At 44.7% G+C, this 18,543-nt stretch overlaps 1 protein-coding gene across 1 annotated transcript in view; it reads left to right on the plus strand.

The window, feature by feature from the left end:
- The first annotated feature begins 219 nt into the window (after positions 1-219).
- Positions 220-18,543, plus strand: part of gorasp1b (golgi reassembly stacking protein 1b) — a 31,863-nt gene continuing 13,539 nt past the window's right edge. Inside the window, exons 1-6 of the mRNA XM_055663753.1 lie at positions 220-379; positions 7,783-7,863; positions 9,867-10,070; positions 11,556-11,642; positions 13,854-13,984; positions 15,524-15,659. Coding sequence (XP_055519728.1) covers positions 317-379; positions 7,783-7,863; positions 9,867-10,070; positions 11,556-11,642; positions 13,854-13,984; positions 15,524-15,659 — 702 coding nt within the window. The 5' untranslated portion in view covers positions 220-316. The remainder of the gene's footprint in view (positions 380-7,782; positions 7,864-9,866; positions 10,071-11,555; positions 11,643-13,853; positions 13,985-15,523; positions 15,660-18,543) is intronic.

Raw genomic sequence — 18,543 nt, forward strand, 5'->3', positions numbered from 1 at the left:
CTGTAGCTGGAGTTCAGGGAGGAGGCGCTGTAGCTGGAGTTCAGTAGCTGGAGTTCAGGGAGGGGGCGGCGCTGTAGCTGGAGTTCAGGGAGGGGCTGTAGCTGTAGCTGTAGCTGGAGTTCAGGGAGGGGGCGCTGTAGCTGTAGCCGGAGTTCAGGGAGGGGGCGCTGTAGCTGGGAGCTGGAGTTCAGGGAGGGGGCGCTGTAGCTGTAGCTGGAGTTCAGGGAGGGGGCGGCCATCTCTGTCGCTGACGCTGGGTCTAGGAGCTGCAGGTCCCACCACTGCGAGGAGGAGGAGCGGGTAAAACAGGGCAACGATGGGCGGCTCCCAGAGCACCGACATCCCCAGTGGGGGCAACGACGGTTTCCACGTACACGGGGTGGGTATGAAGCAGACGGGGGCCCGGGGAGGGCGAGGGTCAGCGCCAGCCTGGCAGCCGGTGACAGAGGACGGGCCGCGTCCACCCGCCTCGGGCTCGGGCTGGGGCTCGGTCTGGAGCAACACCTGCATTCACTCAGCGACACAACATTGTAAAAGTTGCCTTTAAGTTTTGTTCAAAACTTTAAAAGTGCTGGAGTAACTCTGCATCAGTTGGGGGGGATGAACTCGCCTTCAGATCTGGTTTAAGTTTTGCTGCTTTCCTTTGCATCCTCCAACATATTTATTCCTTCCCCTTGCGAAATCGGGAAAGTTATTTAAAACTCAACAAACTGGAGCTTTTGTGAGGGTCCTGGAATGAAAGTACTGTTGATGCCAAAACAAATGGATTACAGCTTGGTTTGGGAATAATTCTGATCAAGAACATAAGAAATTGCAGAGAGTTGTAGATGTAGCCCAGTCCAACGCACAGACCAGACACCCCACCATTAACTCCATTTCACAATGCCTCGGGATAGCAGCCAACGTAATCAAATACTTGTCTCACCCCGGTCATTCCTCCTTCTCCCTGCTCCCGTCGGGCAGAAGGTACAGAAGTATGAAAGTGTGCATCACCAGACTTGGGAACAACAACTTCCCCTCTGTAAACAAACTTTTGACAGGTCCTTCCATAAGCTAAGGCAACACAGGGGCACAGCGGTAGAGTTGCTACATTGCAGCGGCAGCGATGCAGGTTCGATCCTGAGTACGGGTGCTATCTGAGTACGGGGTGCTATCTGAATGTTTGCACATTCTCCCTGTGACCAAGTGGATTTTCTCCGGGTGCTCCGGGTTCTTCCCACATTCCAGTGATGTGCATGTTTTTTGGCTAATTGCCTTCTGTAATATTATCCTTAGTTGGTAGGATGGAGCTAGTATACGGGTGATCGTTGGTCTGTACGGACTCGGTGGGCTCAAGGGCTTGTTTTCATGCTATATCTAAAGCCAGGGTACTGTCCGAAACGATACTGTCCAATAAGCAAGTTCGGTAGTCCGACTGCGCATGCCCAGGTCATAGGTCACTCGCCATAAACATTGTCGTTAGCGGATTTGCTGAGTGTTATCAGACCTTCGTTTCATCCATATTTTCCAGCTTTGATTCTTCTAGGTAAGAAAATACTGCTTTCAAACTACGAATTAGTTGTATTTATTGTTCCTTTGTATAAAGCGACAATGATTTTGTCGTTTTTATTGCTTTATGCTTCGGTGAGTGCTTTATGCTTCTTGCTGCTCCGTGGGGGTAAGGATTCAATTTCGGGCCGACCCCGTCCCCTCCTGTCCGGTGGCAACCAAAGGTGTCGGGCCGGGGTGGGTGGGGCAGGCTCCAGCGGGCCAGGGACCGTCGCTGCACTTCTCTCCTTGGCCAGTGGCTGTCGGTTTGCCCCCTCGGTGGAGGGCATGAGTCATTACAAGCAGTGAGTCAGTCGGAGCTGGGATAGGCAATCAGTTCCACTGGAGCTGCTTGTAATCTTCCGGCATCAAAGCCACTGCTGGTGGAGGGTGTTGTGACTCAGAAGGGGAGGTTTGGTAGCAGCGGGGGCCGAGCGCCGGTCATCGGCGGGGGATGCATACGGGGTGCTGCGGTAGATCGGCGGGTCAGGCAATGTCTCTTGAGAATGGTCTCGACCCGAAACGTCACCCATTCCTTTTCCCCCAGGGATGCTGCCTTTCCAGCTGAGTTGCTGAATCACTTTGTGTGTATCCCTGTAGATGGCTTTTACCGGCACCAGGGCGGGTTGGCCGGAGGCTGCTGGGTGGTGCCGGTAGTGTGGCTGGCGGTCCCCTTCCCGTCGGGCAGCGGATTCCTGGTGAGGAAAGGATGATTAGGACAAAAGGAATATATTTGATAGGAGGAAGCCAAGGTTACATGGGGATTTTCTTGTACACTTAAACAGAAAATGGTGGCAATGCAATGTCTGAAAGAGAAAAAATGGCAGTTCATTTTTACACCTGAAGTCAACCCCTGTTCAAAAGTTAGTTTTGAAAAATTATAAACCAAAACAAGCAATAGATATTATAAATGCTCAGAGTAATAGTCAGGTATTGCAAAAGAGAAAGGAAATAATGTACAGAAGATAGTTTGCTGCAACGGAGAAGGTGCAAGTAACAAAAAACTGCAAGGTAGATTGGGAATATATCCTTAACATTTGAGAGGTCCGTTCAAGAGTCTGATAACAGCGGGGAAGAAGCTGTTCTCATTAATTAGTTAGTTTTCAAACATTAAACCAAAAGGAAGTCAATAGACATACATTTTCAGAGAACCTTTTTTTCATGGAATCTTGCTGTCTGCAAGATTTGTAACTGGGTCGTCCTGAAGTTAGAGCAGTGAGGCATAAAGTACACGTGGAAAATCCAAATTTGTGGCTTCTTATTTTAGGTTTGGGCTTATTATTGTCAAGTATACCGAGGTTCAGTGAAAAGCTCTGTTTTGCTTGCTATTCAATGAAATCAATAATTACATTCTATCAAGCCAAACACAAGTACAGCAAAGGGGAAGATAGAGAATGCAGAATATAGTTCTCAGCATTGTAGTGCCTCAGTTCCATAGACAAGGTCTGCAGTGGGTTAGGGGTGAATTGGACAGTGCCCCAGCTTATGGAAGGACAGTTCTATGATGGGAGTTTGTTTCTCAGTTTCCCCGCTTACAGATTGGGATGGATAATTTCTCACTGTGGCGCGGGTGATAGGGACATATATCGGGTTCCTTACTTGGACGATGATGTTACCTAACAGGTGCCAGTATCAGGAGTGCTGCCAGCAGTACTGGTAGTCCTTGCGATTAAACAAAATGTTAGTTATGATAAGATTGTATTCCAAGCATTGAATGAGGAGGAGAACATTACTGAAGTTAACTTTCCCTAGTTGTTCCAGAGACGAGATAGGCAAACTGGTTTAGCAGTGGTCATTTAAACTTCGAGGATACTATTGTTTTTTGTAAAGTTAAGATCGATTTTCCTTTCAATTCGATACTGTCTTTAATCTACTTAGTTCACCATGAGGAGATCATCTTAGAGGCTTTGTTTCCCAATGGAAAGACACTTGGTTCATAACAGTCCGGTGGTGAAGGGAATGTGCCATCCTAGCCTGGTCTGGCCTATGTAAGACTCATAGGCTTGTATCCGTACCGAGCGTGGCTTTACTGTGATTCCAGTCGCACAACAACATTGCTGACTCTGAAATGGCCCAGCAAGTACTGTCATGTTGAAGCAGAATTGAGAAACTGTCGTGTGCTCTGTTCACAGAGGCATGACTCACACATGACATAACTGACTGTGCAATTCAGCCCGAAGGCTTCACCCTTCATGGAATGAACTGTAGGGCGTACAGGGCTCTCACGTAACTTTTTTTCTCTGATGTCTGCCGGGCAACCTAGGCAGCTTTCCAGGTTGCCAAATGACAGATTAGGTTGTCATTTAAGACGGCTTGCATGACGCGTGTGATAATGTGCTCGGACGAAGTGCGTAGTTACCAGTCGGAATTATGCTCAATGAAGCATTCACATATTATTTCTGCTTCAAATAAGTCTCAAACTAAACATATTCACCAATCAAGACATGATATACACCACAATGACATGCAGCAAAATTACAACACAGTATCAAATCTTTTGACACTTTGTAATGAATGCAATTTCTATTATTTCTTTCCACTTCCAAACAAAAATATGGTTGGATTATTCAGCGTACGATCAACCTCGGTGAGACCAAGCGCAGGCTTGGCGAACGCTTCGCACAACATCTCCACTCAGTTTGCAATAACCAACCCGATCTCCCAGTGGCTCAGCACTTCAACTTCCCCTCCCATTCTGAATCCGACCTTTCTGTCCTGGTCCTCCTCCATGGCCAGAATGAGGCCCACTGCAAATTGGAGGAACCTCATATTTTGCTTGAGTAGTTTACACCCCAGTGGTATGAACATTGGCTTCTCCAATTTCAGGTAGTCCTTGCTTTCTCCCTCCTTCCCCTCCCATTCCCAGCACTCCCACAGCCTACTCCGCCTCTTCCTTTTTCCCGCCCCCCAACATTAGTCTGAAGACAGGTCTCAACCCAAAACGTCGCCTATTCCTTCGCTCCATCGATGCTGCCTCACCCGCTGAGTTTCTCCAGCATTTTTGTCTACCCATTCACACAAGTTCTGTTATCCCACTTTCCTCACCCACTCCCGACACATTAGGGGCAATTTTACAGAGACAAGTTAACCTACAAAGCCAATGCGTCTTTGGGATGTGGGAGGAAACCTACATGCTTGCAGGGAGAATGTGCAAATTCAACACAGACAGTGCCCGAGGACAGGATCGAACACAGATCTCTGGCGTGTGAGGCAGCAAGTCCACCAGCTGTGCCACTATATTTTGTTTTCCAACACACACATAATTATACATTGATAACTTTGGTTACTAAAAAAAACTATCCCTCTTCAGTCTTAAATCTAAGTGAAGCTATGTCCCCCATTACAGCTACCGTATGTTTTAATTCAGTTCAAGACTATAGGGCAGTACATTAGCCATAAAGTTGCTACCTAAAAATGCCAGAGCCCAGGAATTGATCCTGAATATGGGTGCTGTCTGTATGGAGTTTGTTCCTTTTCCCTTTGATCGCATGGGTTCTCTCCCGGTGCTCGTGTTTCCTTCCACATTCCAAAGGTGTGCGGGAACGTTTTTCAGACCCAACCCAAAACATAATATTTTCCTTTTGTCGCGAGATTCTGTCTGACCTGCTGAGTTACTCCAGCTTTTTGTGTCTATTTTCAGTTTAAACCAGCATCTGCAGTGCCTTCCTACACACACAACACTATATGGTATAACTTTATTAATTCCAGGACAGAAATTGTGTCTGTTTGTGTGTGTGTCTATTATACACATAGACACACACACACAGATAGATAGATAGATGATTGATAGATAGATAGATAGATAGATAGTTAGTTACATATTCATTTAAATATACACTGTTTTTCTCGTTTATAACATTGTTTACAGAGTACTATGTTTACATATTCTGTTGTGTGGCTGCAAGTAAGGATTTCATTTTTCTAACTGGGATGTGAGAGAATAAAACACACTTGACTTACGTCGCTAATGTGTGGGATAGAACTAGTGCCCGGACCTGGAATATCTGATTGTGAAGTGCCGTCCCTTCTACCTCCCGAGATAATTCATCTCAAGCCTTTTTTCCCCAATTTGATGAGTCCAATATGTATGAAAAATAAAGTAGCCCACAATTTTAACTTACACAAACACAAATTTGCAGAGGGTTGCAGATGCAGCGCAGCCCAGCCATCTCCCCCATCAACTCCCATCTTCTGCTACCTTGGGAAAGCAGACAACATAAGCAAGGACTGCTCACATCCTGGTCATTCTTTCTTCTCCCGTCTCCTGTCAGGCAAACAATACGAAAGCTTAAAAGCACAAACTGCCAGATTCATGAACAGCTTCTTCCCCGCTCTTATCAGATTCGTAAATGAACCGCTTACATTGCTATGTTTGTATTTCCAATCTTCCAATCTACCTCGTTGATGCCCTAGCACATTTTTCCTGCACTTTCTTTAGACTTTAGAGATACAATGCGGAAACAGGTCCTTCAACTCACCGGGTCTGCGCTGGCAAGCGATCATCCCATACACTAACGCTGTTCTACACACTAGTCACCATTTACAATTTTACTGAAGCCGATTAACCTATGAACCTGTACGTCTGTGGAGTGTGGGAGGAAACCGGAGCACATGGCGAAAATCCACGCGGTCACAGGGTGAATGTACAAACTCCACACAGACAGCACCCGAGGTCAGGATCGAACCCGGGTCTCTGGCGCTGTAAGGCAGTAACTCTGCCGCCCATTTCTCTGCAGCTATGCAGCATGGAAACGGGCTATTTGGCCCCTGTAATATTATTGTAACACTATATTCTGTACTCTTTTTATTTTCTCTTGTACTCGTGTATTGGTATGGTCTCCCTGCATGACAAAAAAGTTTTCACTGAATCTCAGTACACATGACAATGATAAAACAATACTGATGCAAGCGATAAGAAATAGCAGGAAAAGGACATGTGGCATGTTGAGTTAGCTCCACCATTTAATAAAATCATGCTTGATCTTTGCCTTTGTCCACTTTTCTTGCCTGATCCCCATATTCCATGATTCCCCAAATGTCTTGATTATATCCAATAACTGAGCATGCTCAGCTCTCTATGAATGGCAAAGATTACCATAGCATAAGGGTTCAAGACCTGATCCAATGACTTGGAAATACAAATTACAAGGCTCTGGGCAGGCCTCTGGGGAGTGTTGTAGAGCAGAGAGATCTAGCAGTGCAGGTACACAGTCCCTGAAAGTGGCGTCACAGGTAGATAGGTTGGTCAAGAAGGCTTTCTGCATATTAGCCTTCATCAGTAAGGGTATTGAGTATAGAAGTTGGGATGTGATGATACAGTTGTATAAGATGCTGATGAAGCCACATTTGGAATGTTGTGTTCAGTATTGGTCACCCTGCTATAGAAAAGATGTTAAGCTGAACGGAGTGCAGAGAAGATTTACAAGGATATTCCCAGGACTTGAGGGTCTGAGCTATTGGGAGAGGTTGGGCAAGCTAGGACTTTATTCCTTGGAGCGCAGGTGGATGAGGGGTGCTCTTAAAGAGGTGTGTAATGTGAATAGATTGGGTAGATATGCAGACTCTTTTACGCAGAGTAGGCAAATCAAAACCCAGAGGGTATAGGTATCAGGTGATGGGAAAGATTTAATAGAGTTGCCAGAGGCAGTTCAGGCAGATACTATAAACAACATTTAACAGACATTTGCACAGCTACATGGATAGGAAAGGTTTAGGGATATGGGTCAAACACAGGCATGTTGCACAGTATGGCAAGTTGGGCCAAAGGGCCTGTTTCCATGCAGTGTGCTTCTGTGGCTCTAAATTCAAGACAGGCAGCTGGGCAATTTAAATTCAATTAATTAGAGATCAATAATGGATCGATTAGGACCAATAATGATGACCATTGAACCCCAGATTTTCAAGCTAGTGAGTTCCATGGGCATGAGTGAATTAAATAAATTCCTGGATTGAATGTACAAGCTGCTGGATTCTGGAGAAGGGACCCGGCCCGAAGTGTCGTATGTCTGTTCCCTCCACAGTTGCTGCTTGACCCGCTGAGTTCCTCCAGTATTTTGTGTTTTGGTCCCAGAATTTTAGAAGTAGCCAGGTATTTGTGACAGTTCTTACCATACAAATGGAATTAATTTTGGTCAATGTAAGTAGGTGGGTGTTGGTTGGCATGTATATGATGGGCTAATGGGCCCATTTCACTGCTGTATCCATTTATGATTCTGCCACAATTTGCTCCATGTTATGTTTTTTTTTTTTTTGTAGATCCAAGATAATTCTCCAGCCCAAAAAGCAGGCTTGGAACCTTATTTTGATTTCATCCTTACCATTGGAAATACTAGGCTGGTAAGTCATTTCTATAAAAGGAACTTACAAATACATTTAAACTTTTAGACCTACCGTCTACCAATGATTTTTTTTTAAACATACTCAATGCATTTTTTCTTCATTACTCTGAGATTCATACATTATATGTTTAATTCATTGCTTTATATTGTTTCTGCTATAACTATCAGTAACTGCCGGGTATTAATCGCATCAAAATGTTGCCTCCAGTTCCAACTCGTATTTGGAAAGAAAATCTGTGGTTGTACTTCTGGATTTTTCCACTGTTTTAATAAAATTTCACAAGCTCAGCAAGTGAATCTGCTTTCAAACTGATCTCTTGGTGAAATACATGAAAATGAATGAATCCCTAGCACCTAATCGATTTTGTTTGCTGTAGAAGTCAAAAGAGGATATTGATGAGGCTTTGGCAGAGAATCTTGCTTCCCTGTTTAGTTTATTATCACATATACCAAGGTACAGAGAAAAGCTTTTTTGTTGTGTGCTATCCAGTCCGAGGAAAGACTGTAAATGATTACAATTAAGCCATCTACAGTGTACAGATACGGGATAAAGGGAATAGCATTTAATGCAAGGTAAAGTCCGATTAAAGATAATTTGAGGGTCTCCAACGAGATAGATGGTAACTCAGGACCACTCTCTAATTGGCGAGGTCCGAGAAGACTGGAGGATAGTTAATGTTGTGCCTTTATTTAAGCAGGGCATCGGGATAAACCTAAAAAGTGCAGGACCAGTAAGCTTTGCATCAGTGGTGAGAATATTATAGAGGGCATTCTGAGGGGTAGGATTTTGGGCTTTTTGCGTGAGATATCGTGTTTCAGAAATGTTAGTTTTTCAGAAGATCCATGGGATCAAGGGTGACTTCCTTCCACTGGTTCTGAGAAGGATAATGAGGTCAGTGTAGGAATTGCAGATTGTACAACAGATAGATAGGCTGCAGCTGTTGGGTCGATTGAATGGGTAGTTATGAAGCAGTATACTTATCCTGCTGCTTGTGAAGACCTTCTCTGTGCCCATTGTATAGCCTTGCGGATCTCAATATCATCTCCCGGGAGGCCGTGGCCCTTAAGCCGGGCGGCGGGTACCCGTGGCTTCGGGGGGGGGGGGGGGAGGGGGAGGGGGGGGGAGGATCCCGTCAAGCCAGTCCCACGGCCGAACTCAAGGTCCAAGGCTTCAGGGTGAGCTTGCCGGGTGGGTCCCTGTGGTCACACTGAAGGTCCAGCGGATTGTAGCCTCAGGGGAGCTATCCCGTGTGGCCGAACGGAAGGCTCAACGGATCGCGGCCTGTGAGAGGTAGTCGCCGGGCCGACGCCTCCCCCCGTTCATCGAACAAGGAGCGTGGCCGGTACGAGAGGAGAGGGAACCGGGGCCTGGCCGACAGTACCCTCCTGGTCGGCCACGGGAGGAGAAGGACGGACAAGGACCTGCAGATGCTGGTATACACAAAAGGACACAATGTGCTGGAATAACTCATTGGATCAGGCGACACCTCTGGAGAACATGGATAGGAAGAACGGTCATTAACACAATTTTTCATCCTCACTGACACGGGACTGTTTTATTAATCAGCTTTTCATGTGGTATTTAAACAAACACTGCTAAAATCCATATGGAACATACCAAATGCATGCCCTTCATCAATTGACACCAAAAAACACCTTTAGGTTAATCAAACAAGATCTGTGTGCTGATCTTATAGTGTCTTATAGAGTCATGCAGTGCAGAAACAGGCCCTTCGGCCTAATGCCCACACACAATTAACTTTGTATGCTGGTCACAAGAAAGGATCAACTATCATGCAATTGTTCCAATATTAAATCTCTATTCTAAGTCTAAACCCATCTGGACAGAATTGTTTTTTTCTCTTTGCACTTGTGTATGGCTTGATTGTAATAATGACCCGAAATGTCACCTCTCCATGTTTTCCAGAAATGCTGCCGAGTTACTCCAGCACTCTTGTGTCCTTTTCTGGCTAAAATTATTTTTTTATTTTTGCTTTCCAGAACAAGAATAACGACACTTTTAAGGACCTGCTGAAAGCCAATGCAGAGAAGCCAGTGAAGCTGGAGGTGTACAACATGAAGGCTGCCAAGGTCCGGGAGGTGGAGGTTGTCCCGAGTAATATGTGGGGTGGCCAGGGTCTGCTGGGCGCCAGTGTCCGCTTCTGCAGCTTTGACGGAGCGCATGAACACATCTGGCATGTGCTGGTGAGTACATGCACAAATGTACCCTTCCATGGTTATCAAAACTACTGCCCAGAGTGCAAAAACATATATATTTTGAGTAGGAAGGTCGTTTTTGCTTGGGCAACTTACAACCCAGCAATATGTATTTTGATTTCACTCATTTCAAATAACCCTTGCATTCTCTCTCTCTCTCTCCATCCCTCCCCCACTCGAGTTGTCCTGCTAGTTTCACTGTTCATAACCCTTTATTAACACCTCTTCCACAGCCAACTATTGCGGGCTCCACCTTTCCTTGGTCATCGGTGCCAGCTCTGATTTGTTCTGTAACCTTTCATACCTTTAGTTTCCCTCTCCTCTGACTCGCAGTCTGAAGAAGGGTCTTGACCCGAAACGTCGTCTATTCCTTTTCTCCAGAGATGTTGCCTGACCCACTGTTAGTCTAGCATTCTGTGTCTAACTTAATATTTTGAGCAGAAATCATAACGCACAATGATTCTAGGAGTAATGAGTATGCCAGTGCTCTCTTCCAGTGTTATACTGGAAGGGCTGCTAATCGTCCTCCTAAATATTGAGCTCAATCAAAATTCTACCATCCTAAAGGGTAGCACAGCTGGTGGAGCTCCAGAGACCCGGGTTTGATCCTGATCTCAGGTGCTGCTTGTCTGAAATTTGTACTTTCTCCCTGTGACCGCAAGGAGTTTCCTCCAGATGCTCCAGTTTCTACCCATATCCCAAAAATGTGCAGCTTTGTAGGTTAATTGGCTTTTTGTAAATTGCCCCTCGTGTGTCGGGAGTGGATGCAAAAGTGGGATAACATAGAACTAGTGGGAATGGGTGATTGATGCGCGAACTCACTGTGCCGAAGGCCTGTTTCCATGTTGTTTCTTTCAATTTATCAATTTTCACTATCCCACTTGCCTATCAATTCTAGGTGTACTCACTTGCATCACTTCAAGCTATTATTGGTTCGATCAGATTTCCCTCTCTCCAGTGAACCCACTCAGCTTTGATGGGTATTCTGCATTCTTCCAGCTTTCTCCATTGCTGGCCAGGCCTTCTCAGCATCTCTGATTGGAATTTCCTGTAGCTTAGCTACCTGTTGCTGTGCCCTAATTGTCAAACAATGAAACAGAGACGCAGCTAACACTTGGCATCTTCCAGCGATGCTGATGGTACATGACAAACTGGAACTGGCACAGAATTGATGCCAACAATATTAGGAGAGGGATCTTCTGCTGTATATTCAAGAATGCTTTGCAGAAATGGGATTTTCCAAAGAAATAGTTGCCTAATTAAAGCACAATTATGCTGTTGCGGTAGAAGGCTGAGTTCGTTTTTATTTTACTGATCCTGTTTCTATCTTTGCTCTGGAAAAATGTGATTAAAAAAATGTTGTTCCTGAATGAGTTGTTTTTCAGCCTCAGCTAAATGATGCATTGCTTTTCATCGAACACCAGGCAAATAACACTCTGCACATTGACTGTGTGTTCTTTTCCCATCCTGTAGGATATTGAACCAAACTCTCCAGCCGCCCTGGCAGGTCTTCAGCCTCACACTGACTACATCGTTGGAGCAGATCAAGTGATGCAGGAGGTGATGAGCGTTAGGCACTGGTGGTGATGGCTCGGGTTCCAAACAGGCAGGGCTACCCTTGCAATGCCGTAGTGTTACTTGTATACAACATTCTTAAGACATGCTGGGGTACAATTAAGTGCAGAGCTTAATCTATTGAACTGTTGGGAAATGAAACCGCCATTTTACCCACAGTCAGACACCATGAACAATGTTGGTGCATACTTTGTCTGTCCATATCAGTGACATTGGTCAAGATAGTGGGAGAGAGTGCCTGGATCCTTTTCAGTTGCTTTCAGAGGATAATTTTCGTCAGGCTTGGAGAGGGGATGGGCCTCATTTTAATTAACTACTGCCTAAAATAAGTGGTGGAGTGGGGGTGGGAGGAATAGATTTAGAGGCATTCCACTGAATTCTTAAGAAAACTATAATTTAGCTGTATCTGCATTTGACATGAGGCTGCTGTCTCCAGCTGACCACTGGATTAAGATGCATACTGCAGACTGATCACATCGCTGCTTACGTTGAAGTCTACTGCTGCGCCCTAAATACTGTGGTGGTGTACTTGGAATGGTATGTTCCAGAATCTAGTAACCCTTGGTTTGAGGCACAACATTGCTTAAAAGTTGGCAGAAGAATGGTAATAATACCCTTAATCCACAGCAGATAATGGCAATTTGTGGTAATTGGTGGGATTGGTGGGGTAATTACTCGGTGGTAATGTTAAACCCTGGTTTTAGTCATGTCACATCTGGTTTGAAATTGACTTGCTAATATTGATGAATGCACATTTAACTTGATTATATGGTAATCTGGAGCAATATTAACTCAACAAACATGAGGAGCAACTTTTTTCCACACAGAGGGTGGAGGGTATGTGGCATGAGCTGCCATAGTTGAGATGGGTACAATAACAACATTTAAAGTATACTTAGACAGGTCCATGGATAGGAAACGTTAAGAGGGATATAGGCCAAATGTGAACAAATGCGACTGGCTTAGATGGGGCACCTTGATCACCATGGAGGAGTTGGGCCAAAAGGCCTGTTTCAGTGCTGTATGGCTCTGTAACTCTAAACGCCAACTAATTATGGCAGGCATGCATTTGTTGATGCCATAAAATGAAATTCCAGGCAGTTGTTAAGGGATTATTTTACGTAGTTATGGTTGATCTCTGGCATTTCCACGGCTATTTTCTGTAGGATGTAATGTGCTTAGCAGACACTTTAACATATAGCGTAAGAATTCACATTTCAGCTCTTTCAGCATGTGGTTACCTCGTTTAGCTTTTGCATGGAGTGGAGGGAAGGAAGAAGCAACTTTTATAATGTTGGTAGTAACTCCAACAACAAATGTTATGCCTGTATAACTGCAGTCACAAAAAGAGAGGGTGGTCGTAGAGGGTTGTTTTTTCAACTGGAGGCCTGCAACAAGTGGTGTGCCACAGGGATCTGTGGTGGGTCCACTGATTATATATATTACCAATTTGGATGTGAATGTAGGTGGCATGGTTCAAAATTTTGCGGATGTCACTAAAGTTGGTGGTATAGTGGACTGTGAAGAAGCTTATCTCAGATTACAATTGGATATTGATCAACTAGGCCAATGGGGCAATGGAATGGCTGATGGAGTTTAATTTAGATAAATGTTAGGTATTGCATTGAGATAGAACAAACCGGTGCAGAACTTACACGGTAAATGGTAGGGTCCTGGGGTGTGGGAGAACAGAGGTACAGGTACACAGTTCTGTGAAAGTGGAGACAGAAGTAAGGTGGTGAAAAATACTTTTGACACACTTGGTTGGCTTCATCGCACAGGATATTGAGTACAGAAGATAAACAAAATGCTGGAGTAACTCAGCAGTTCAGGTAGCATCTCTGGAGAACATGGATAGCAGACGTTTCAGGTCGGGACCCATTCTGCCAGAGAAAGTGGTAGAGGCAGGTATGATGGCAACATGTAAAAGGTAATTGTTCAAGCACATGGATAGGGAATGTCTGGAGGGATATGGGCCTGGTGCAGGCAACTAGGGCTATCTTGGTTAGACAACTTGGTTAGCATGGAAGAGTTGGGCCGAAGGTCTTGTTCCTGTGCTTCAGATGCTCTGTAACTAAACCAAATTGTTATTTGCCTTTTATAAATTAATATTTGTGTAGCTGATGTCAGATCGAGAGGGAGTTTGATTCAATCACACCTAAATCAGCCAATCTTTTTTGTCTTTTGCACACCCAGTCTGAAGATTTTTACAGCTTGATTGAGGCATTCGAAGGAAAGCCCTTGAAACTACTGGTTTATAACAGTGAGACGGATACGACCAGAGATGTAATGGTTACGCCCAATGGTGCCTGGGGAGGAGAAGGAAGGTATGTGATGGCTGTTATAATTTACAATCTGTGTTATTGATGTGGAGGCGCAAGGAACTGCAGATTAGTTTAATTTAAAGATACAGCCTGGAAACAGGCCCTTCAGCCCACTGAGTCCATGCCAACCATCGATCACCTTTGCATACTAGTTGAATTTTATCGCATACTATGCACTATGGGAAATTTAGAGAAGCCTATTTGCCCACAAACCTGTATGACTTTGGAATGTGGGAGGAAATCAGAGCACCCGGAGCAAACCCATGTGGTCATGGGGAGAACGTACATATTCTGCACAGACAGCACAAGTAGTCAGGATCTAACCCAGATCCCCGGCACTGTGAGGCACGACTGCCACCCAATGCTGGAATCGTGCGTAGAACACAAAATGCTGGAGTAACTCAGCAAATCGGGCAGCATCTCGGGAGGACATGGGTCAGGACCCTTCTTCCGACGGATTGTATTAGGGGGGTGAAAGCTGGAAAAGTGGTGGCAGTGGGACAATGCCTGCAAGTGATGGTAGATACAGGTGAGGGGTATATTTGATTAGCGGATGGCTGGATAAAGGCTAGAGATGAAAATAAGACAAAAGGGGACTTAAGGAAGCAAGGAGACAAACGGGTGCTGGATGAGAAGAGGTTTGAAGGAGCTGTGAAATGTAAAACAAGAGGGAAGGATGTAGATGATTGGGGAGTGGGATAGCGGAAGAATGGGTGTTCACCGAGGTTGGGAGGGTTGGAGAAAAAGAATGTTATGGGGTGTCACCTAAATTGGAAAATTCAATGTTGATACTGAAGATAGACACAAAGTGCTGGAGTGACTCAGCTCAGGCAGCATCACTGGAGAAAAAGGACGGGTGACGTTTCGGGTCAGAACACTTCTTCTGTCTGAAAGTAGAAAGTAGACTGGAGGTAGGAAAAGGCTAGAATAGATCAGCTGAAGAAAGGTTTCATCCCAAAATGTCACCCATCGTATTTCTCCAGAGATGCTGCCTGACCCGCCGAGTTACTCCAGCATTTTGTCTCTATCTTCAGCATAAACCAGCATCTGCAGTTCCTTCCTACTCAATGTTCACACTGGAGACCTTGCTATCTTGGAGACACAAGAGACTGCAGAAACTGGAACATAGAGCAACAAATAATGTGTGAGTGGGGCAGCATCATTTTGGGTTGTCACCCTGCATCAAGAGTGGGTGGGAAGGCCTACCTTCTCCACTCTTAATCATGATGTAGGGTCCTGATCTGAATCATTGACAATTCCTTCACAGATGCTGTTCAACCCATATTCCTCCAGCAGATTATTTGATTATCTTGACATCTTAAGGGCTATTGAACATTTTTCTAATGTGTTTAGCCCTCTGCTAAAAGTCAATCCGATCACATCCAGCAGAGCAGTAATCCAACTTGACAGAGGGATTTATCCAATTGTTGCCATTCGTACTGGAACTGCAGTATTGTTGTATGCAACCTCTTTAATACCATATACACAGTGTGCTCATTTAAAATTTCCACCAATTTCACCTCACACTTTATTCAATTTCAGCTTGGGTTGTGGCATTGGATACGGTTACTTGCACAGAATCCCCATCCAACCTGCTGTGCCGGAGAAGAAGATAGAGATTCCAGCACCTCCTGTGGCAAGTGCTGTGCCTGAGAGTCCAGAAAACGGATACAAGGAGGTGGGTAATGACCATTTGTGCACAATACTGATCCCAGGTTACAGAAGTTCTGTGCACTATTCCAGACCTACCCATAAAGACATACAGTTGAGAAACAAGGTCTTCAGCACATCTTGTCTGTGCTGGCCATCGAGTATTTTATCTATACTAATCCCATTTTCCAGCAGTTGTACCCACAGCCTTCTTTGTGTGGTGTTTCGGATGCTCATCTCATGGAGTCATGGAACCATACAGTATGAAAGCCCGCCTTTTGGCTCAACTTGTTCATGCTGACCAAGATGCCCCATCTACGCTAGTCCCATTTAACCCATATCCGTTGAAACCTTCCCTATCCATGTTCAGAGCTGCGTTTTTACATAAATGCGATTAGAATACAGATGCACAACTTTGTGTTGTTAAATATAGATTTTAAAAATGGAGATCAGTTTATTCTGAAGAAGGGTCTCGACCAGAAACGTCACCCATTCCTTTTCTCCAGAGTTGCTGCCTGTCCAGTTCCAGGTTTAAACAGAGAGCTGTCAGTTTGACGCATGGGAATTTAAACAAAGTGCTGTGGATTATGGGGTTTACACATAGCCACAGCCACAGCGCTATGGGTCACAGACTGTTCAGGAAAATTCTCGTATAACAATGAGTCTTTGGAATTCTCTTTCTCAGTAGAAGTTGAGTCTTTGATTAATTTTCAGGCAGTGGTAGAATTCTGGATAAGCCTAGTGGTGAAAGGTTACCAGTGGGATTGCAGTTACATTGGGATTGGCCTTGATTTTACAGAACAGTGGGTGGGCGGGGTTGAGAGAGGGAGGGAGGGAATAAGAGAGGGAGGGGAAAAAAAGGAAGGAGAGAGGGAAAGGGGGAAGGAGGGAGTGAGAGGGAGGGAGGAGAGAGAGAGGAAGGAAGGAAGGAGTGGGAGCGAGGGAGGGGGAGGCTTCCAAAATGGCTTCTACATCATCATCTGGTGCTAAAAGCAGAAAGCAGCCGTTCAAACAGCAGTATACAAAGAGATGGCAATGAATGCACTGTCAAGTAAAGTGCGTAGAAGACATGTCAATTGGTAGCAAAGTTATGCATTCTTGTGCTCTTACATGGGTATGACTGCACATAAAAAACAACATTTTTTTCAGCAAAATGGCTCCGCGTAAAAATACTGATTTCCTCAGCAAAATACTGATTTTCAGGTACTAGAATACCAAAATGCTCTGACAAAACTTGGCAGCTCTGCATGTACCCGTCCGTGTCTTCAAAATGCCTCTAAATCTAAATTGCCTTTTAAATGTTGTGAAAGTCCCTGCTCTGACCCTCCCCTCAGGCATTCCGGACGGATTTAACTTAATAGATGACAAGATTATTCCTCAAATCCCTCTACACCTCTTATTCCCTTACCCGAAACCTATGCCCTTTGCTAATTAAAACTTTTGCAGCTGGAAAGGTTTCTCACCATCTCTCCTCTCTATGCACCTCATTTTTTTTTTTAAATATACCCTAGCCAGGCCTTCCATCAGACTTCAACCTTCCAGTCTCTTCTCACAGCTGAAGTGTTCTGTTCCAGGCAACATCCTGGCAAATCACCTCTGCACCTTCTCACGTGCTATGTCATCATTTTCATTTCTTGAATATTTGGTACTATCAACATTTTCTTTCTTTGCATCTTTCGATTGGCTTAGTTTATTCCTGCTGATATAAAATTAAGAATCAAACTCTGCATTCTTCGAGGCCTCCTGCTTCCTGCATTCAAAATGTAAAGGGATTACTGGTGTGAATGTCGTTGATGTTTTCAATCAAGAATTTCCATCTTTTTCAACAACAAATCGTTGATGCATTTCATCAATTTCCTGTCAACGACAGCCCCCTGGTGCACCACCAATTCTCCTCTTGTTATGTAAACCTCAGTTTAAGTATCTTGACATTGTCTGTTAGGCCTTTATCTACCAAGGCTATAAACTCTGAAAATTTCCTTTCATAAGTTCATAAGCTATAGGAGCAGAATTAGGCCATTCAGCCCATCAAGTCTACTCCACCATTTAATCCTGCCCGTTCTATCTTTCCCTCTTAACCCCATTCTTCTGCCTTCTCCCAATAACCCCTGGCACCCTTACTAATCAAGAATCTGTCAATCTTTGCCTTAAAAATATCTATTGATGGCCTCCACAGCCGCCTGTGGCAATGAATTCCACAGATTCACCACCCTTTGACGAAAGAAATTGCTACTCATCTCCTTTCTAAAGGTACGTCCTTTTATTCTGAGGCTATGGCCTCTGGTCCTAGACACTCTCACTAGAGTAAACATCCTCTCCACATCCACTCTATCCAGGCCTTTCACTATTCACTGTTCTCCCCCACCCCCACACACTCTTCAAATCCTCCCTATTCAAAGTGCTCAAGTGTTATCCTCTTGTTATTGCTCGGGGTTAGACTGTGGTTGTCAATGCTCTATGCCACTATTGAATGTTCCCTGTGAATATAAACATGGTACTTGAGGTTTCAAGAAACTTGTAATTCAGTATGATAATCACCAAATTTCATGTAATACCAGAATATAGACACAAGGAACTTGTTAGGGAACCACAATGGTGCAGTGGCAGAATTGCTGCCATACAGCGCCAGAGACCCAGGTTCGATCCTGGCCTCGGGTGATGTCTGTACGGAGTTTTACGTTCTCCCTGTGACCGTGTGGGTTTTCTCCGGGTGCTCCGGTTTCCTCCTACCATCCAAATACGTACAGGTTTGTAGGTTAATTGGCTATTGTGAATTGTCCATGGTGTGTAGGATAGTGCTAGTGTATGGGATGATCGCTGGTTGGGACTAACTCAGCCCACTCTGTATCTCTAAAATGCTTTTAAAAAAAACTGCAGATGCTGGTTTACCAAGGAAAGACACAGAACGCTGG

Source organism: Leucoraja erinacea, chromosome 2 (genome assembly GCF_028641065.1).
Source record: "Leucoraja erinacea ecotype New England chromosome 2, Leri_hhj_1, whole genome shotgun sequence".
Taxonomy (NCBI): Eukaryota; Metazoa; Chordata; class Chondrichthyes; order Rajiformes; family Rajidae; genus Leucoraja; species Leucoraja erinaceus.